This window comes from Erinaceus europaeus, chromosome 6 (assembly GCF_950295315.1).
Source record: "Erinaceus europaeus chromosome 6, mEriEur2.1, whole genome shotgun sequence".
In the NCBI taxonomy this organism is placed as follows: Eukaryota; Metazoa; Chordata; class Mammalia; order Eulipotyphla; family Erinaceidae; genus Erinaceus; species Erinaceus europaeus.
In genome coordinates this window covers 22,302,820-22,325,367 of record NC_080167.1, presented here as the reverse complement: position 1 = coordinate 22,325,367, position 22,548 = coordinate 22,302,820, and the positions used below count along the sequence as shown (strand labels likewise).

The 22,548-nt window shown below is 43.7% G+C and overlaps 2 gene segments (V, D, J or C); both read right to left on the bottom strand.

The window, feature by feature from the left end:
• LOC103118610 (immunoglobulin lambda variable 8-61-like) overlaps nucleotides 1–22,548 on the bottom strand; it is a 583,882-nt gene that overhangs the window by 553,296 nt on the left and 8,038 nt on the right.
• LOC107522832 (immunoglobulin lambda variable 8-61-like) lies at nucleotides 18,860–19,401 on the bottom strand. The segment is given in 2 exon segments: nucleotides 18,860–19,195; nucleotides 19,302–19,401. Coding segments are annotated over 2 exon segments (363 nt in total).

Here is a 22,548-nt window from a genome sequence, read left to right as displayed (position 1 = left end):
AATAATTAAAAAAAAAATAAAGCCCATGTCTCTTTGCTGGTTGAATACAAGGTGTTTAGCAAGTACTGTATGAACTTCTGAGGCCAAAGTTTGTGTCTCACTTCCCCATTGGCTTCAAGCACTGTGCAAGCACTAAGGCTCTTGTCCCATGCTGTGCAGTAATAATCAGCCTCGTCTTCAGACTGGATCCCAGAGATGGTCAGGGAGCCCACACTGCCTGACCTGGAGCCAGAGAATCTCTCAGAAATCCCAGAGGGTCGCTTGTTGTTCCTATCCATCACAGTTTTGGGCACCTGGCCTGGGTATTGCTGCACCCAAACTGCTCCCTCATAACCAACATTGTTGCCATTTCCAGTGCAGGTGAGAGAGACTTGCTGTCCCAGGAAACTGGTCACTGTTGATGGCTGAGTCAGCAATGCGTGGACCACAGACCCTGTGAGGGGGACAGAGAGGTGTGTGAGAGCAGGACCCCAGCTCACTGTGAGGGGGGGGTGGGCTTTGGAGAAGGTTGGTGTGGGGTCCCCAGCCTAGGTAAGGTAGGCACTCACCTGTGTAGGGAGTGAGAAGGGTGAGGAGAAGAGGAGCCCAGGCCATGGTGCAACCTCACACTCTGATCCCAAATGTTCTCCTGAGGAGGCTAAGCTGCCCTAAGTCTCTTTATATCTCCCAGCTCCTCAGAGGGGTGGAGTCAGTTTATGCAGATAAGCTTTTGGGGTCTGTCTGGCTCTGATCTCCCTCCCTGGGGACTCAAATATCAGAAAGTAAAAGAGAGGCTAGAACTAAACTGGACCAGATGGTAAAGGCAGGTGGCTTCTGATGTCCCTGTGGTTCTGCAAGCCAACACTGCCCAGTGAATGCATTTGTGGTTGACAAGTCCCTGGAGAAGTGAGTGGAACTGTCTTACGTGGTTCTACACTGTGCTACCCCCCCCCCCCCAAGATTGTGTGACACTGAGGACTGCCCTGGGGCTGCTGGTAATTAGCCTGCTGGGCTCTAAGGCTGCTCATAACTTCAGAGGAACTTGGGGTTTTTGGTGAGTCAAGACAATGGGGGAGTCATGCAATTAGGGGCCTCTATCCCCACACCTTTGCATCTCTCTTTGTTTTGTATCTCTTTCTTTCTTTTTTTTAATTTCATCATTTTTAATAGCTGAGTCATTTTCTTTTTTTTTTCTTTATTGGGGGATTAATGTTTTACTCTTTTTCTTTCTTTCTTTTTTTTTTTTGTTAACAATTCTAATATCACTTATTTGAGGAAATGTCAATTTAAAGGATTCCCCCCCCCCACAAGGTACTATCCACATTTCCCTAAGACAGGTATCAGTACTCTTCATCTTTAGCCAAACCACTATATATATATGTTTTTTTTTCTTTTTCTTTCTTTCTTTTTTTTTTTTCTCACCAAGGAGAAGGGAAGGTATGACCAGTGTCCTAGCATTTCTGCTTGGGCACACAGCACTGTGTATGCATCAAAGTTAGTGTTCTGTGTTTGAATATTACTGGGGGATAGGCGATGGTAGACTGGGCTAAAGACACATGTTACAACGTGCAAGAACCTCGGTTTAAATCTCTGCTTCTCACCTGCAAGGGGGGAGCTTGATGAACGGTGAAGCAGGTCCACAAGAGTTGCCCACAGGTGTTGCTATTTCTCTCTCTACTTTCCTTCCTCAATTAATTTTGTTCTATTTAATAAAAAGAAAAAAAAAGCAAAGAAAGAAAAAAGGGAGGAAAAAAGGGAAAATATGGCTGCCAGGAATGGTGGATTTGTAGTGCCACCTTTGAGCTGCAGTGATAAGCCTGAAAGCATTAAAAAACAAAAGGGGGGGGGTCCGGTGGTGGTGCAGTGGCGCAGTGGGTTAAGTGCACATGGCGCAAAGCGCAAGGACCTGCGTGAGAATCCCGGTTGGAGCCCGGGGCTCCCCACCTGCAGGGGAGTCGCTTCACAGGCAGTGAAGCAGGTCTGCAGGTGTCTATCTTTCTCTCCCCCTCTCTGTCTTCCCCTCCTCTCTCCATTTCTCTCTGTCCTATCCAACAACGAACAACATCAACAATGGTAATAATAATAACCACAATGAGGCTACAACAACAAGGGCAACAAAAGGGGGAAAAATGGACTCCAGGAGCGCTGGATTCATGGTGCAGGCACCGAGCCCAGCAATAACTCTGGAGGAAACACACACACACACACACACACACACACACACACACACAAAGGGAGCCGGTCACCGCCCAGCGAGTTAAGCACACGTGTCGCGTGGCCTAAGGATCTGGGTAAAAATGGCCCGAGCCCTGCCTCTCCACCCAGGGGAGTCGCTTCACAGGCGGTGAAGCAGGTATGTATCTTTCTCTCCCTTCTCTGTCTTCCCCTCCTCTCTCCATTTCTCTGTGTCCTATCTAACAACGACGACAACAATAACAACAACAATAACTACAACAACAATCTTCTTCTAGCGTTTGCTCTTCTTCCGTAGCCAGTCAACAGTGTCAGGTTGAGCCTGATGTAAAGTTTCGAGACCTCCTTTGAATCTGGAGAGGTGGCAGTCGTTGACTATGTGGGTCATAGTCTGTCTGGAGCCGCAGGGGCAGTTCGGGTCGTCTCTGGCTCCCCAGCGATGGAACATAGCGGCGCACCGGCCATGGCCTGTTCGATAGCGATTGAGGAGGACCCAATCATAACGTGCTAGGTCAAAGCCGGGTTGACGCTTGCAGGGGTCTGTGATGAGGTGTTTGTTCTTTACCTCAGCTGACTGCCAACTCTGTTTCCAAGAGTCTGGAACAGAGAAGTTCAGTGTAGGCGTAGGGGACCAGATTGGATGACGAGACATCAAGCGTTGGACAGGGTGGGCGAAGATATTGGCAGGTATATTGGCAGGTCTGCGTATATTGGCAGGTCCGGTGGAGCGTAGACGTGGGAAATGAACTTAGATGATGCCGCATCCTGACGAATATCTGGCGGGGCGATGTTGCTAAGAACTGGCAGCCATGGAACCGGGGTGGAACGGATGGTTCCAGAAATTATCCTCATGGAGGAATATAATTTGGAATCGACCAAGTGGACATGGGGGCTACGGAACCATATTGGAGCACAGTATTCTGCAGTGGAATAGCATAATGCCAGAAATGATGATCGTAGTGTGGAAGCACTTGTGCCCCATGAGGAGCTGGCCAGTCTTGCAATGATGTTATTCTTCACGCCCACCTTTGCTGCAGTTTTTATGAGATGTTTGTGAAATGACAGGGTGCGATCGAGAGTAACGCCAAGATAGACTGGCTGGGCTTCATGCCGGATTCTTGTATCATCAAGCTGCACATTAAGCTCACGTGAGGCTGAGGCATGGTGTAGATGGAAAACAGATGATACCGTTTTTGCAGTGCTAGGGATTAGTCGCCATCCCTAGCACTGCAAAAACGGTATCATCTGTTTTCCATCTACACCATGCCTCGGCCTCGCAACAACAATAATAAAAAAGGGCAACAAAAGGGGAAATAAATAAATAAAAACAAATAAACAAATAAAAAGAAAAGAATTATTTCCTAGCTTATATAAGTAATTATATGGGGTATCAAATCTCTGGTTTCATCACACAATCTGATCAGGGCAGAAACCCTTCATTCTAGTTACCCCCCTCCCCCAATATACTTAATCTGTCTGTCCCACCTCTGTTCAACCAAGACTCAGTTTTCTCTGACCCCGTTTATTTTCACAGACTAGTGAGTTGGGCCTCTGAGAGCACTGAACTGAGTTAAGCAGTTGAGTTCTGTGGTCACAGTTGTGGTCTCACTGCATGGGTTCTGGCAGTCCCACAGCGCCTCCTCCTGATACTGCAGCATTTTGCACCACATCTGAAAGCAAAAACTTTCTGACTGAGGGAGGAACAGGCCCAACACAAGTGATGGCTTTTTTCTGTCCCCTCCTCACAAAGGATGGCAAGATTCGTCTTATAAGGGGGTGACTCTGAACTGTGGCATTTAAAGCGGTCACCAAGGAAATGGACACCAAAACGTTGTATTTTTTAAATTTTTATTAATTTTAAACTTTGATTTATTAATGAGAGAGAGAGAGAGAGAGAACCAGAGCACCATGCTTTTATACAAAGTACAGAGAATCACACTTGTGAGATCCTGCATGCAAACCTGGCATGATACTTGCTGTACAACCTACATAATCAAAGTATCGTAGAAAGAAGCTCCATTCCAGGTTTTTCCTCTCTCCGATTCTACCCATTTCTACTAGGATCCTAACTTCAGGTCAGTGAACATTTTGATAACAGGCAGAACATTTTATGCATGTGAGAAAATGTGTTGCTCCAAGCAATGGGTGTCCGTAGTTTTCATCAAATTTTAAAAGTGTACATGACTGACAACACAAAGAACCACAGATTTAGTACCTGGTTAAGTGCACATAGTATCACTACAGTGATTCAGGTTATGTCCTCAGTTCCCCACCTGCAGGGGGGAAGCTTCACAAGTGCTGAAGCAGTGCTACAAGTATCTTTCTTTGTCTCTCCCTGTCTATTTCCTTGTTACCTCTCAATTTTCCCCCCATCTTTACCAAATAAAAGAAAAGCAGAAAACAAAATACCAGGAGTAATGGACTCAGTGTGAAGGGTCCAAGCTCCAGAAATAAGCCTGGTGAAAAAAAAAAAAGAAAAAAAAAGAAAGAAAGGAATTAAAAAAGAAAGAAAGAAAGACAAAGGAAGGTACGAACCACTGATTTATTGGAGAGAATCATGCCCCACCTCCTTAAAAAAATAGTTTTTTTCTCTTCGCACCAAAGTAAAAGACTCTGGGGTGGATGGGGGAGAATACAGGTCCAAGAAGGATGACAGTGGACCTAGTGGGGGTTGTATTGTTATATGGGAAACTGGGGAATGTTATGCATGTACAAACTATTGTATTTACTGTTGAATGTAAAACATTAATTCCCCAATAAAGAAATTAAAAAAAGCATTAAAAAAAAGGACAGAGGCCCTTGTTGCCAGGCGTCAGGCACACAGTATTGGTTTAATCTGGTGCCCCTGTGAGAAGAGCGGTCAGTGGAACGGGTGACTGCTAAAAAAAAATTTTTTTTTCTCTGTATTTGATAGGACAGAGAGAAATTAAGAAGAGAGAGGGAGATAACATGTAGACAGAGAATAACTTCCAGTACTAGCTTCACTACTGGTGAAGCTTCCTTTGTGCAAGTGAGTAGCAGAGGCTTGAACCTGGGTCCTTGCACAGGGTGATGTGTGTGCTTAACTAGGTGTGCCACCATCTGACCCTAACTGTATCTTGTTGAGTCATTCCATCTTACCAGGGTGTTCATTGTCCCTCCCAACATTTGCTCATCCTGTTGATGTATCCTGTGTCAGGAATGTGATGTTCTGTGGAGTCCGCACTGTGGAGTCTAGCTTCTCCTCGGATCCATTGCTGTGTGTGCCTATCTTAACCTGCATGGGAGATCTGGGACCAGTGTAAACCGGGAGACGTGTCTGTTGTGATCTAGGATGAGTCAGTTCATCTTCCCTTTCCTCTCTGTATCTCTTACACAACATAAAACATGACATCTTCTAAAGTAATTAATATTTTCTTTTTCAGATCTTCATGGAATCAAAATGACCCAAAGTTCACACACTCATTTTTTTTTCTTTACTGGGGAATTAATGTTTTATACACGACAGTAAATACAATAGTTTGTACATGCATAATATTTCCTAGCTTTCCATATACCAATATATGGAAACCCCTACTAGGTCCTCTGTCATCCTTTTTGGACCTGTATTCTCCCCCCCCCCCCACAGAGTCTTTTACTTTGGTGCAATATGCCAATTCCAGTTCAGGTTCTACTTGTGTTTTCTCTTCTGATCTTGTTTTTCAACGTCTTCCTGAGAGTGAGATCATCCCATATTCATCCTTCTGTTTCTGACTTGATTCACTTAACATGAATTTTTCAAGGTCCATCCAAGATTGGCTGAAAATAGTGAAATCACTGTTTTTTTTTTTTAAATTTCTTTATTGGGGAATTAATGTTTTACATTCAACAGTAAATACAATAGTTTGTGCATGCACAACATTTCTCAGTTTTACATATAAGAATACACCCCCCACTAGGTCCTCTGTTATCCTTTTTGGACCTGTATTCTCCCCCCATTCACCCCAGAGTCTTTTACTTTGGTGCAATACACCTATTCCAGTTCAGGTTCTACTTGTGTTACCTCTTCTGATCTTGGTTTTCAACTTCTGCCTGAGAGTGAGATCATTCCATATTCATCCTTTTGTTTCTGACTTATTTCACTTAACATGATTTTTCCAAAGTCCATCCAAGATTGGCTGAAAATGGTGAAATCAATAGTTTTTAATAGCTGAGTAGTATTTCATTGTGTGTATATATACCACAACTTGCTCAGCCACTCATCTGTTGTTGGACACCTTCCAGTTGGGTTGCTTCCAGGTTTAGGCTATTACAAATTGTGGTGCTGTGAACATAGGTATACACAGATCTTTTTGGATGGGTGTGTTGGGTTCCTTAGGACATATCCCCAGGAGAGGAATTGCAGGATCATAGGGTAGGTCCACTTCTAGTTTTCTGAGAGTTCCCTAGACAGTTCTCCACAGAAGTTGTACTAATTTACATTCCCACCAGTAGTGCAGGAGGGCTCCTTTGACCCCACAACCTCTCCAGCATTTGCTGCTGCTACCTTTTCTGATGTATGACATTCTCACAGGAGTGAAGGGGTATCTCATTGTCTTTATTTGAATTTCTCTGTTTTGGACTTGAAGCATTTTTTCATGTGTTTCTTGGCCTTTTGGATCTCTTCTGTGGTTAATATTCTGTCCATGTTCTCTCCCCATTTTTGGATGGAGTTATTTGTTTTCTTGTTGTTGAATTTGGCAAGCTCTTTATATATTTTAGTTATTAGCCTCTTGTCTGATGTATGGGATGTAGAGATCTTCTCTCATTCTGTGAGTGGTCTTTCAGTTTGGGTAGTGGTTTCTTTTGCTGTGCAGATGCTTTTTAATTTGATGTAGTCCCATAGATTTATGCTTGCCTTAGTCTTCTTTGTAACAGGATTTCTTTCATTGAAGATGTCTTTAAAATTTATGCGGAAAAGAGTTCTGCCAATATTTTCCTCTAAGTATCTGATAGTTTCTGGTCTAACATCCAAGTCCTTGATCCACTTGGAATTTACTTTTGTATTTGGTGAAATACAGTGGTTCAGTTTCATTCTTCTGCATATTTCAACCCATTTTTTTCCAACACCATTTTTGAAGAGACTCGGCTTTCCTCATTTAATAGTCTGGGCACCTTCGTCAAAGATTAGATGTCCATAGGTGTGGGGGCTTACTTCCAGGCTCTCAATTCTATTCCACTGGTCAGTCACGCACTCATTTTGTGGACACTCTCATCACCAGGAGCTGGAGATCCCATGAGGCCCAAGGGTGCAGTGCCAGCTTGTGGCACCTCTATGATCTCTTATTTCGAACATAACTCTAATCAATCTTTTGCCTGTCACCATTGGTTTTTTGGAGAGACTGTGGACAAGATGGCCCCTGTCCTCTGCTCAGTACCTGATGGGGGGCTGAGCTAGAAGCCTGGATGGATTTGAGGAGGGGTCATTCTGATTGGCAGATTATGGATGGGACTCAGGTGCTGTTTTGGAGGTGCTGACCACCATGGAAGAGGAAGGGTGTGGTCAGTGTCCTAGTGTTTCTGCCTGGGCACACAGTGCTGTGCATGCATTGAAATTTGTGTCCTGCATTTGCAGATAATTGAAGATAGGCTGTGGCACATGGGGTTGAGCACATATGTCAGAATATGCTAAGACCTAGGTTCAAGTCTGCTTTCCCCAGTGGTGGAAGCTTGATGAGTGATGATGCAGGTGTTGCTATTATTCTCTTCCTACTTTGCCTCCTCAGTTTATTTCTTTGAAACTTAATAAGTAGAAAGGAAAGTAGAAAGAAAGGAAGGAAGGAAAGAAGGAAGGAAGGAAGGAAGAATGAAAGAAAAAAGTGAGAGTGGAAGAATCAAAAACAAAAAAAAGATACAGGCTGCCCCAGGGTTGATTGGTGGATATGCGAACATTGACCTGCAGTGGCAACACTAATGCTATTAAAAAATAAACAACAACAAAAGCAACAAAACAAAACAGAAAAAACCCAGAGAAAAGGAAACAATTATTTTACAGCTTTTATCGGGTATTAAAATCTCTGTTTCTATCACAAGCTCTGATGGGAGTAGGAATCCTTCATGCCAGTCAACAGCCTCCCCCCACACCCCCCAGTCTGTCTGTCCAATCTCTGATCTCTGTTCAGCCAAGGTCCAATGCTCTCTGCATGCATTCATTTTCACAGAGAAGTGAGTTGAGCCTCTGGGAGCACTGACTGAAATAAGCGGTTGCGTTCTGTGGTCACAGTTGAGGTCCCACTCTATGGGTTCAGTGCCCCCTCTAGATACTGCTGCACTCTGCACCCTCTCTGAAATTGAAAGCTTTCTGTCTGGAGAGAAACAGGCCCAACCCAAGCAGTGACTTTTCTCTGTCTCCTCCTCGCAAAGGATGGCATGATGCATCCATCTTATAAGGGGTGGCTCTACAATGTGGCATTTAAAGGAGTCACCAGGGACTTCAAAATATTGTATTTTTTATTAATTTCTATGCATTTGTAAACTTTGTTTTATTAATGAGAGAGAGAACCAGAGCACCATGCTTTTCTATAAAGTGCAGAGGATCACGCTTGTGAGACCCTGCGTGCAAGTGTGGCATGATACTTGCTGTACAACCTACAAAGCATTGCAGAAAGAAGCCTCATTCCAGTACAAATGAAACACTAATGTAGTCTCCACTCTTCAATTAATGATGGCATTGTGCCAGTTTATTGCAGAAACCAGCTGTCTTTGGTGTCTCACGTATGGTTCATGTATCTTCTATTTGATGCCCCACTCTAATGTGTCTAGAGATGGAGAGAGGAAGCTGTTTCATAGAGGGATGACATTGGAGAGATGGACACACACCCTGAGAGACACTGGAGGAGGCCCAGGATGATGCCCCAGGTGGGACAGTGGAGGCATGAAGTCTCAGTGTCCATGGTGGTGGTGTCCACTGTCAGCCTGGCCCTTTCTCTTCTCTCCTAAGGGCTGGGCCAGTGGAGCCTGTGAGAAGGTTTTGGTTGCACTTCCCCATGACTTTAAATCACTGTGTAAAACATCACTACCCATGTAGAGATTACAGTAATAATCAGCCTCGTCATCTATCTGAGCCCCAGTGATGGTGAGAGCAGCTTTGTTGCCAGAAATGGAGCCAGAGAAGCGATCAGGGACTCCAGAGGGGCGTTTGTTGGTGTAGTACATAAGCATTTTTGGAGCTTGTCCTGGGATCTGCTGGTACCAGCTGGGGTAGTTACTACTAGTGACTGACCCAGAGTTAAGGCCACAGGTGAGTTTGACTGTCCCTCCTGGAGACACTGACAGTGATGGCTCCTGAGTCACAGTCTGAGAATGAGTTCCTAAAACCAATAGAACAGAGACAGGTGTCATTATTGGAGTTGAGAGTTACCCCTCAAATATGTTTTAAGCTGCCCCTCAAAATCTATCACCCCTCCCACTTCCAAACACACACACACACGGACTGCAGAGTCCTTGTCCTGACCTGAGCCATAAGTGAGGAGTGTGAGCAGAAGCACTGTCCAGGCCATGGCAGGAGAACTCACAGGATTCAGTGGCCTCAGCCTCCTGGGCTGGCATGTGGTGTCCTGGGGCCTTTTGAAGCCTCCTGGGCCAGCTAGGAGGAGAAGGTGCTGCATGCAAATCAGCTTCCTGTCTCTTACTCCCCCAGTTTCTCCCTGATGTCCCCAGGGGGTGGTATTAGAAGACACAGAGGCCAGAATCTCACACAGAGCAGTGACTGCTCTGTGACTGGGACACTTAGCTGAGCGACAACATTAAAAAAAAATCTTTTCTTTATTACTATTATTGTTAGAAACATCCAGAAATTCAGAGGGGAGGGGATGATAGAGAAGTAGAGAGAAAGAGAGACCCCAGGAACACTGTTTCACTACTGGCAATACTTTGCCCCTGCAGGTGGGGGTTGGGGGCTTGAACCCATGTCCTTGCCCATTGTAATGTGTGTGCTCAACCAGATGGGCCACCACATGGTCCCTCAAGTGACAACTTTCACTAATTTTGTGCTCTACTTCCCTGGCAGTCTCATTCCTACATCTCCTCTCAGTGCATCTTTGTGTGAAATGCTGAGTAACAAGGAGGCTGGGGGAGCAGGCCTGGGATGACAGCTCTCCTTTGCTCTAGGAAACCATAATTACAAAAAACAATTTCAAAGAGACTGAAGATATTGAAAAGAAATATTTGACCCGCACCACAAGTGTGAGATTCACTCCCCCCACAAAAAGATGGACATCAAATTATTGATTTCTCCTCAGGTTAGAGATAACATTTTCATTATGACATAGAAGGAATTTCTAGTGTACATAGAACTCCAGGTGCATGATGGGTACACATCATTGATAGAAACTATGACTCCATAGGCTACATCTTTTATTTATTGATTTATTTTCTTATTGCCACCTCTATATATCAGGGGCTTTGTGCTTGCACAACATATACACTTCTCCTATCTCCTTGTGACTCTTTTCCCCATCTCCTTTTTTTTTTCTTTCTTTCTGTATTTGATATGACAGAGAGAAATTAAGAAGAGAGAGAGAGATAGAGAGGGAGATAGACAGAGGAAAAGCTTCCAGTATAGGCTTCACCACTGCTGAAGTTTGCCTTGTGCAAGTGAGTAGCAGGGGCTGGAACCTGTGTCCTTGCACATGGTAATGTGTGTGCTTAACCAGGTGTGTCACCACCTGACCCTACCTACATCTTGTTGAGTCATTGCATCTTACCCAGGGCTTCACTGACCTTCCCAACATTCGCTCACCTTGTTGATCTATCCCATGTCAGGAATGTGATGTGATGTAGTGTTCTGTGGACTGTGCGGATACATGCTCCAGTCTAGCTTCTCTTCTGATCTATTGCTGTGTGTGCGAATCATAACCTGCATGAGAGATCTGGGAGCAATAATCCTAAGACGTGTGTATTTTGATCTGAGGATGAGTCAGGCGATCTACCCTTTCGTCTCTGCATCTCTTACACAACACACAATATTACAGCTTCCAAAGTGATTATTTTCTTTTTTAGATCTTCATGGAATTGAAATGACCCCAAGTTCACACACTCATTTTTGGATGCTCTCATCACCAGTAGCTGGAGATCCCATGAGGCCCAGGGTTGCAGTGCCAGCTTGTATCCCCTCGATGTTCTCTTGTTTCTGATATGACTTGAATCAGTCTCTTGCCTGTCACCATTGTTTTTTTGGAGAGACTGTGGACAAGGAGGCTCCTGTCCTCTGCTCAGTTCCTGATGGGGGGCTGAGCTAGAAGCCTGGATGGATCTGAGGAGGGGACATTCTGATTGGCAGATTATGGGTGGGACTCAGGTGCTGTTTTGGAGGTGCTGAACACCATGGAAGAGTGAGTGTGTGGTCAGTGTGCTAGTGTTTTTGCCTGGGCACACAGCACTATGCATGCATTGAAATTTGTGTCCTGTGTTTGAAGATAATTGGGGAAAGGCAGTGGCATGGGGGGTTGAGTACACATGTTACAATGTACAAGAACCCAGGTTCACGTTTCTGCTTCGCCCCTGCTTAGGAAACATCATGAGTCATGATACAGGTGCACAGGTATTGCTAGTTTTCTCTCCCTGTTTTCCCTTCAATTTATTTCTTTTCTATGTAATAAAGTAGAAGGAAAGATAAAAAGAAGAAATGAAGGATAGAAAGAAAGTGAGAAAGGAAGAATGAAAGAAAAAAAAGAGACAGCTAGGCTGCCAGGTTTGGTGGATATGCAATGCCAGCATTGAGCTGCAGTGATAATTCTGATGCTATTAAATAAACAAACAAACAAAAAACAAGTCAAAGCAAAACACTCCAAAGGAATGGAGAGAAAAGAAAAGGAAAGAATTATTTCCCAGCTTTTATGGGGTGTTAAATCTCTTCTTCTTCTAGCGTTTGCCCTTCTTCCGTAGAAATCTCTTCTTCTTCTAGCGTTTGCCCTTCTTCCGCAGCCAGTCAACAGGTCAGGTTGAAAGCTGTCAGGAGCTGCTTGTTGCTGGCTTTGAAAGTGACTGGGATCCATGTGGATTCTCATGGGTACTCACGGGATGCACCACGAGAAGGTCGATCCATCTCTGTTTCTATCACACACTCTGATGGGGTCAGGAGTCCTTCATTCTAGTCAGCCCTACCCCCCACATAATCTATCAGTTCCATCTCTCTTCAACGAAGTTCCAATTTTCTCTGCATCCATTAATTTTCACAGACAAGTAAGTTGGGCCTCCTGGAGCACTGAAGTGAACTAAGCAGTTTAGTTCTGTGGTAACTATATGGGTTCAGGCAGTCCTACAGCACCCCCTCCTGATACTGCAACAGTTTGTACCATATCTGTAATTGAAAGCTTTCTTTCTTTCTTTCTTTCTTTCTTTCTTTCTTTCTTTCTTTCTTTCTTTCTTTCTTTCTTTCTTTCTTTCTTTTTTATTGAAAGATTTCTATCTGAGGAGGAGCAAACCCAACCCAAGCGTGACTTTTCTCTGTCCTTTTCTCACAAAGAATGGCAAGATTCATCTTATGGAGGGTGGTTCTGGAATGTGGCATTTAAAGCAGTCACCAAGGCCTGGTCAACTAGGAGTATCAAAGGAGACCACCTGGGAACACAACAAAACAGGACTAGAACTACTTTGGGAACCCTCAAATCTCCAGTGAGTGCAAACATGTTGCAAGGAAACGTTCTCTCTCTCTTTTAAACATTTTTTTCTTTATTGGGGGATTGAAGTTTTACAGTTGACAGTAAGTACAATAGCTTGTACATGTATAACATTACTCAGTTTTCCACACAACAATACAACCCCCACTAGGTTCTCTGCCATCCTGTTCTAGGACCTGTACTCTCCCCGCCACACACTGCAGAGACTTTTAGTTTGGTACAGTACATGAACCCTAGTCCAGGTTCTGTTTAGTGTTTTCTCTTCATTTATTTATTTATTTGCGGATTAATGTTTTATAGTAAACAGTAAATATAGTAGTTTGTACATGCATAATATTTCTCATTTTTCCCGCACAATACAACTCCCACTAGGTCCTCTGCCATCCTATTTCAGGACCTGACCCCCCCTCCCCCCATAGAGTCTTTTACTTTGGTGCAATCCAACAACTCCAGTCCAAGTACTGCTTAGTGTTTTCTCTTTTGATTTTGTTTTTCAAATTTTGCCTGTGAATGAGATCATCCCACATTCATTCTTCTCTTTCTTATTTATTTCACTTAACCTGATTTCTCCAAGCTCCATCTAAGATGGGCTGAAAATGGTGAAATCACTGTCACCATTTTGATTGAAAATATTCAATAGTTCTAGCTTATCTATCTATCGCTCCTTTGTTTCTTTGTTGATTTTCTGCCTGGATGAGCTGTCAAGTTAAGAGAGTAGGGTGTTGAAATTCCCAACGTTTTCTGTGTTGGTGTTAATCTATTGCTGTAGCTCTTTCAGTAGATGTTTGATGTATTTACATGTCCTCTCCTTGGGTGAATAGACGTTGATAATCATTAAGACCTCTTGATTGACTGATCCTCTGAGCCCTAAGTAATGCCCATCCCTATCTTTTTAAATTTTACTTATTTTAAGGTCTATCATGTCAGATATGAGCATAGCTGTTCCTGCCCTTTTCTTGTGGTCCACTGGCTCATATATAGTAATTTTCCATCCTTTCTCTTTGAGTCTGTGTTTGTCTTGTTGAGTTAGGTGGGATTCATGCAGACAACTTATGGTTGGGATGTGTTTTCTGATCCATCTTCTTACTCTGTGCCTTTTAATAGGTGAAATCAGGCCATTGACATTTATTGATATTATAGATTGAAGATATTTTAATACCACTGTTGTAGATTTTTAGAGTGTTTTGATATATGGCGTGGTTATGGTGATCTGATTGCTTATAGGAGACCTTTCAGAACTTCTTTCAGAAAGGGCAGGCTTGGTGATAGTTGATTCCTTCAACTGTTGCTTGTCTGAGAAGGTTTTTATGCCTCCATCTAGTCTGAATGACAATCTAGCAGGATAAAGGAGTCTTGGTTGAAAACCTTTCTCATTGAGTACTTGACAGGTATATTTCTATTCCCTTCTAGCCTGTAATGTTTATGTGGAGAAATCTGCAGCTAATCTTCTGGGGTTTTCCTCTGTAAGTGACTCTGTTTTTCTCTTGCAGTCTTCAGGATCCTTTCTTTATCCTTATTCCTTTTCATTCTAAATATGATGTGTCTTGGTGTCTTTAAGTCTGGGTTAATTCTGTTTGGGACCCTCTGGGCTTCTTGAACCTTTATGTCTTTGATAATTGTCTACACTAAAGAAATTCTCAGCTATTATGTCCTGTAGAATGCTTTCTTCCCCTCCCTCTCTTTCTTCCTCTGGTAGGCCTGTAATGCATATATTGTTTCTTTTGAAGTCATCCCATATGTCTCTGTTGTTTTTAGTATCTCTTAATTTCTTTTTGAGATCTATTATTTCTTTCTTAGTTTTCTCTAATTCGTCCTCAATCTTGCTAGCTCTGTTTTCTACCTCATTTATTCTATTCTCTCTCCCCTCTGTTGTTTTCTGGAGTTCATCTATTTTATTACCCTGTTCTGATACTGTTTTAGCTTGTTCAGCTATTTGTGCTCTTAGCTCAGCTATTTCAGCTTTCAGCTCTCTAATTACCTCGAGATAGTTAATGCTTTCTTTCAGGGATTCATTTGTTGTTTCTGCATTTCTGATGACGATTCTTTCAAACTCTGCCCTTACTCCTGTGACTAATTCCTTAGCTAGCATTTGGATGTTGATCTCATTCTTTTTAAAAATTTATTTATTTATTTATTCCCCTTTGTTGTCCTTGGTTTATTGTTGTAGTTATTTTTGTCATTGTTGTTGGATAGGACAGAGAGAAATGGAGAGAGGAGGGGAAGACAGAGAGGGGGAGAGAAAGACACCTGCAGACCTGCTTCACCACCTGTGAAGCAAATGCTCTGCAGGTGGGGAGCTGGGGGCTTGAACCTGGATTCTTAAGCCAGCCCTTGCGCTTTGCACCACCTGCGCTTTACTCGCTGTGCTACTGCCTGACTCCCGATCTCATTCTTTTGTGCTTCTACCTTTGGGTTTTTTTTTTAGCTAGACTTTTGTCCTGGTTCATTTCTTCAATATTTCTCTTTTGTTTAACCGTTATTATAGTTTGTTATGAGGTCCTTCTCTCGGTAATTTTCAGTCCACTGCTCATTATTGCCTGGATTGATTTATGTCTAAGTAAGATAATTAAATAGTTCACAATTGTGGAAATTAACAGCTATTTTAATGTTATCTCAATCCCTGAGTTGAAGCACAGTGGCTGTTAAAGCCTCTTTTGTTCTTTTGCTTCCCTGTAGGCTATGATAGCCTGAGGGTTTTTTTTACCTATAAGTAGGTTTTTTATCTTAATCATGCACTCCTGACCAAGAGATAAAGCAGGGTGGGGAGAGATAGTACAGTAGTTATATGCAACGAGACTCCCACACCCCAAGGATCCAAAGTGCCAGGCTCAGTTCAGCTTCTTTGCCAAGCCAGGCAGCACTACTGGGCCTTGTGAATTTCTAGACAAGTCCCATTTATAGTCTGTAGGTTCTGAGGCAATTATTCACTATCATCAGGAGAACAATGTGCAAAGGCTCCCACTCTACAGCCCCACTGCTAGACCACCATGGTGTAGATCTTCTCCTTAGTTTCCTGGTCAGTTCTCTGCCTCCTGATGTCAGCACAGGGCTTCCCTCTGCTGCTCCAGCCTCTGAAGGAGGTTGCAAATGGAGACTCACAGTTGCATTTAGTGAGTATTAGGGGAGTCCTCTCTTCCCTTTAGCAGTCTTTTTGTTCGTAAAAGAGACTGGAGGTGGTTCCTCAACTGGCAAACTGCCAGACTCTTACCAGCTGCTAGGGAATAGATATGGGCTTTAACCCCAGGAATCTTTCCTTATCTTCCTCTCTGTGCACAGTCACATGTGTTTTCACTCACTGGTGACTTGGTGGGTCCCCACAGTAGTCCCAGTCTCTTCTTGTTGCAGTCTCAGGTGATCTTTGATAGTCCATGTTCTTTAGAGAAGTTTCTCAACTGGGTTGAGCTGGAGGTCTGGGCAGAGTTGTGGTCTCTGGATGCTCTGGTGATTTGGTGGGTACCCAGAGAAGTTCTAGTCCTGTCTTGATGTGGTCCCAGGTGGTCTCCTTTGATAATAGCTAGGTGACCTAGGAGAAGGGAGAAACACCAGTGTTTTCTCTTCTAATCTTGTTTTTCAACCTCTGCCTGTGAATGAAATCATCCCATATTCATCCTTCTGTTTCTGACTTATTTCACTTGCAATGATTTCTTCAAGCTCCATTCAGGATAGGCTGAAAATAGTGAAATCACCATTTTAAATACCTGAGTAGTATTCCATTGTAACTTTTCTATTTTATAGTATGTGCTTCAAGGCCAAGATTATGAACATCAAATTGCTGATTTCTCCTTAGGTTAGATATAATATTTTTACTTATGAAACATTTGGAATGGCTTTCTGGGTATGGGTTAGACCTCTAGGTGTCTAGCACTTACTTTTTTGTGATAGGAACTAAAACTACATAGGTGACTTACTTACTTTCTTACATTATTTATTGCTGCATCTATATATCCTTGGCTCAGTGTTCACATAGCATATACACATTTGGCAGCTATTTATGCCCCACCTTCTTTTAAATTTTTTTCTGTATTTGATAGGACAGAAAGAAATTAAGAAAAGAGAGGGAGATGGCTAGGTAGACATAGAATAACTTTTGTACTAGCTTCACTAGTGCTGAAGCTTCCTTTGTGCAAGTGGGTAGTAGAGGCTTGAACCTGGGTCCTTGCACAGGGTAATGTATGTGCTTCACCAAGTGTGCCACCATCTGACCCTAACTACGTCTACTGTGCTATTCCATTTTATCATGGTGTTCACTGTCCTTCTCAACATTTGCTCATCCTGTTGATGTATCCTGTGTCAGCAATTTGATGTGATGTAATGTTCTGTGGAGTGTGCACATGCTCCAGTCTAGATCCTCCTCTGATCCATTGCTTTGTGTGCACCTATCATAACCTGCATGAGAAATCTGGGAGATCCAGAGTCAGGTGATCTTCCCTTTCCTCTCTGCATCTCTCACCCAAAATACATGATTCTAATCAGTTTCCTGCTTGCCACCATTGTTTTTCTGGACAGACTTTGGACAAGGAGGTCCTGCCCCTTTGCTCGGTACTTGACACAGTGACTAAGATTGAAGCCTGGATGGATCTGAGGAGGGGACATTCAGATCAACAGATCATGGGTGGGACTCAACTGCTCAGGTGCTGCTTTTGGAGGCTCTGACCACCATAGAGGAGGGAAGGTGTGGTCAGTGTCCTAGTGTTTCTGCCTGGGCACACAGCACCATGCATGCATTGGAGTTTGTGTCCTGCCTTTGAATACAGTTGTGGATGGGCAATGACCCATGGGCTGAGCACACATGTTATGATGCACAAGGACACAGGTTTGAATCGCTAACCCCCACCTGAAAGGGGGCAGCTTGATGAGTAGTGAAGCAGGTCCACAAGTGTTGCTATTTCTCCTTATTTTCCCTCCTCAATTTCCTTCTGATCTATTTAATACAATAGAAGGGGGAGGGAGGATGAAAGAAAATAAGATAGAAAGAGGAAAGGAAAAAAAGGGAAATATGGCTGCCAGATGTGATGAATTTATTAAGCCAGCACTGAGCTGGGAGAACAGCCATGATGGCATTAAAAAAATTAAGAAAGGAAATAATTATTTCCTAGGTTATTTTGCGGTGTCAAATCTGTTTCAACACACACTCTTGTGGGAGCAGGAGTCTTCATTCTAGTCTCCCCACCACTTAATCTGTCTGTTCCTCCTCTGTTCAACCAAGATTCAGTCCTCTCTGCCTCCGTTTGTTTACACAGACAAGTGAGTTGGGCTTCTGGGAGCACTGAACCAGATTAAGCACTAGAGTTCTGTGGTCACAATTGCGGTCTTACAATATGGGGTTCAGATATTCCCACAGCGCCCCCTCCTGATATTGCAGCACTTTGCACCATATCTGAATCTGAAAGCTTTCTGCTTAAGGGAGAAGCAGGTCCAAGCCAAAGAGTGACTTTCCTCTGTCCCCTACTCACAAAGGAAGGCAGGGTTAATTTTATAGAAGGTGTCTCTGGAGTGTGGCATTTAAAGCAGTTACCAAGGAGAGGGACATCAAAATGTTGTATTTTTCATTAATTTCTGTATACATTTTAAACTTTGCTTTGTTAGAGAACCAGAGCACCATGCTTTTATATAAAGTGCAGAGGATCACACTTTTGAAATCCTGCATGCAAATCTGTCATGATACTTGCTGTACAGCCTACAGTTATCAAAGCATTGTAGAAAGAAGCTTCATGCCAGTACATGTTAAATACTAATTTTGTTTCCACTTCCAGATTAATGGTGGCATTGTGCCAGTTCATTGCAGAAACTAGCTGGCTTTGGAGTCTCACCATGGTTCATGTATTTTGTTTTTGATTTCTCTCTCTAATTTCTCTAGAGACAGAGAGAGGAAGCTTATTCAGGGAGGGATGATATTGAGGGGAAGGACACAGTGTCACTCTTGGAGACACTGAAGGAGGCCCAGGATGATGCCTCAGGTGGGACAGTAGAGGCATGAAGTCTCTGTGCCCAGGTGGTGGTGTCCATTGTCAGGCTGGACCTTTCTCTTCTCTCCAAAGGGCTGGGCCATTGCAATCTGTGAGAAGGTTTTGGTTGCAGTTCCCCATGACTTTAAATCACTGTGTAAACATAACTACTCGTGTAGAGATTACAGTAATAATCGGCCTCATCCTCTAGTTGAGCCCCAGTGATGGTGAGAGCAGCTTTGTTTCCAGAAATGGAGCCAGAGAAGCGATCAGGCACCCCAGAGGGGCGGTTGTTGGTGCTGTACATAAGCAATTTTGGTGTCTGGCCTGGGATCTGCTGGTACCAGGCAGGATAATAACCAGTAGTGACTGACCCAGAGTCAAGGCCGCAGGTGAGTTTGACTGTCCCTCCTGGAGACACTGACAGTGATGGCTCCTGAGTCACAGTCTGAGAATGAGTTCCTAAAACCAACAGAATAAAGACAGGTGTTATTATGAGAGATGAGATTTACCCCTCCAACCCTTCCCCCACACAGACACACAAGGAATGCAGAGTCCTTGTCCTGACCTGAGCCATAAGTGAGGAGTGTGAGCAGAAGCACTGTCCAGGCCATGGCAGGAGAACTCACAGAATTCAGCGGCCTCAGCCTCCTGGGCTGGCATGTGATGTCCTGGGGCCTTTTGAAGCCTCCCAGGCCAGCTAGGAGGAGAAGGTGCTGCATGCAAATCAGCTTCCTGTCTCTTACTCCCCCAGTGTCTCCCTGATGTCCACAAGGGGTGGTGTTAGAAGTCACAGATGCTGAGGTGTTTCTGTGAATGCCCCAGTTGGTGAATTCTGCTAAGATCAATAGTTGTAGATATTTGTTGTTTTGGGGAAGGAATCTGATCTAGTCGCTGTTACTCCATAGCCATGCCTCCTTTTCTCTCAACTTTCTAAATCTCAGTTTCCTCTTTTGTAAAAAGGTGCAGCAGCAGCTTCCCCAGAGACACATCCTACTGGGGAAAGAGAGAGGCAGACTGGGAGTGTGAACCGACCGGTCGGCGCCCATGTTCAGCAGGGAAGCAATTACAGAAGCCAGACCTTCTACCTTCTGCAACGCACAATGACCCTGGGTCCATGCTCCCAGAGGGATAGAGAATGGGAAAGCTATCAGGGGAGGGGGTGGGATATGGAGAATGGGTGGTGGGAATTGTGTGGAATTGTACCCCTCCTACCCTATGGTTTTGTTAATTAATCCTTTCTTAAATAAAAAAAAATGAAAAAAATAATTAAAAAAAAAAGGTGCAGCAGAAGCAATGACCTTCTGCACCCATAATGATAAAGGGAATATGACCAGAAGGCTCTAAACTGTGGTCAGGACCCTTAGAGAGAAGAGTAAAAGAAGAACACTTGGGAGTAGTAGTAATAAGTGTGGGTGTAACTTGGAAGAAAAGAGAGAGCACTACCATATGGGGGAAATACAGGCAAATACATATAAATGTAGACAGTTACAAAAATAGTAGTCAAACTATATCTGCAACCTTGGGAGAACTACTAAAGTTTCCAGCGGAGGGAATAGGGACACAGAACTCTGGTGGTGGGAACAATGCAGAATTATACACTTGTTATATTATAATGTTGTGTATCAATATTAAGTCACTAATAAAATAAAATAAAAGACACAGATGCATGAATCTCACAGACCAGTGGCTTCTCTTTGGCTGGCATGTGGAGTGACAACTTTTTTCTTTCAAATTTTCTTCTTTTTATAACTATTATTGGATAGAAACATCCAGAAATAGAGAGGGAAGAGGGTGATAGAGAGGGTGAGAGACAGAGAGACACCTGCAACACTGCTTCAACACTTGCAAAGGTTTCCTTCTGCAATTGGGACTGGGGCCTTGAACCTGGATCCTTGCCCATTTTAACATGTGCACTCAACCAGGTGGGCCATGACCCAGACCCTCAAGTGACAACTTCATTAACTTTGTCCCCTATTTCCCTGGCGGCCGGATTCCTTCATGTCATCTCAGTGCATCTTTGGGGGTGGGGGATGGTGAGTAATCATGAGGGTGGGGGAGCAGGCCTAGAGTGACAGCTTTCCTTTGCTGTAGGAAACCATAGTTACAGAGAACAATTTCACAGAATCTGAAGATTTTGAAAAGACATATTTTAGTCTCACCACAAAGTGTGAGGTCCATTCCCCAACAAGTTGTAATAATGAGGAAAAGATATTTATTTGCCACAAGGGCACAGCTCCACTAGTAAACTGGGTCCAATAAAAGCTCTACCACGTACCCGGGGGAAGTATCTCACATGATATTTCTTTTTCTTTTTAAAAATTTTAATATTTATTTATTTATTTTCCCTTTTGTTGCCCTTGTTTTTCATTGGTGTTGTAGTTATTATTGTTGTTGTTATTGATATTGTCATTGTTAGATAGGACAGAGAGAAATGGAAAGAGGAGGGGAAGACAGAGAGGGGGAGAGAAAGACAGACATCTGCAGACCTGCTTCACCACCTGTGAAGGGACTCGGGGGGGGGGGGGGGGGGGGGGGGGGGGGGCTCAACCGGGGTCCTTATTCCGGTCCTTGAGCTTTGCACCATGTGTGCTTAACCCGCTGCGCTACTGCCTGACTCCTGACATCTTTTTTTAAAATTTTTTTTATATTTATTTATTCCCTTTTGTTGCCCTTTTTAAATTGTTGTAGTTATTATTGTTGTTATTGGTGTCATTTTTGTTGGATAGGACAGAAAGAAATTGAGAGAGGAGGGGAAGACAGAGAGGGGGAGAAAGACAGACACCTGCAGATCTGCTTCACCGCTTGTGAAGGGACTCCCCTGCAGGTGGGGAGTGGGGGCTCAAACCGGCATCCTTATGCTGGTCTTTGCGCTTTGTGCCACGTGCACTTAATCCACTGCGCTACTGCCCGACTCCCACCGACATTTCTTTTTCACAACAGGCTTCTCTTTTTCTACTTCAGAACCTTACCGGGTGCCTGGTTTCCTGAACTTTCTTTCCTCCATAATGAAAGCCCTGCCATCTGACCACCTGCAGATTCATTCAAGCTCCAGAAACCACAGCATGAACTCATTCAGATTTTCTACTTTTTCTTTTTTAAAATTATCTTCATTTATTTATTGGGTAGAGACAGACATAAATTGGGGGAAAGGAGGGATGAAAGAGAGAGAGAAAGGCAGAGAGAGGAGAAAGAGAGAGGTAGAGAGACAGAGAGATACCTGCAGTACTGCTTCACCACTCGTGAAGCTTTCCCCCTGCAGGGGGCTTAAACCTGGGTCTTTGGGCATCTGAATTCATGCGCTCAACCCTTTAGGGGTGCCACCACCATGCTCCTCTACCTGTTTTATTATTATTATTTTTATTATCTTTATTTATTCATTGGCTAGAGATAGCCAGAAGTTGAGAAGAAAGGGAGACGGAGAGGGAAAGAGACAGAGAGACACCTGCAGCACTGTTTCACCACTTACAAAGCTTTCCCCCTATAGATGGAGACCAGGGATTCAAACCCGGGTCCTTGAACATTGTAACATGTGGTCTCCATCAGGTGCGCCATCACCCAGTCCCTCATTCAGAATTTCTTTTTTTTTTTTATATTTATTATTTATTCCCTTTTGTTGCCCTTGTTGTTTTATTGTTGTAGTTATTATTGTTGTTGTCGTTGTTGGATAGGACAGAGAGAAATGGAGAGAGGGAGGGGAAGACAGAGAGGAAGAGAGAAAGATAGACACCTGCAGACCTGCTTCACCGCCTGTGAAGCGACTCCCTTGCAGGTGGGGAGCCGGTGTTCGAACCGGGATCCTTATGCCGGTCCTT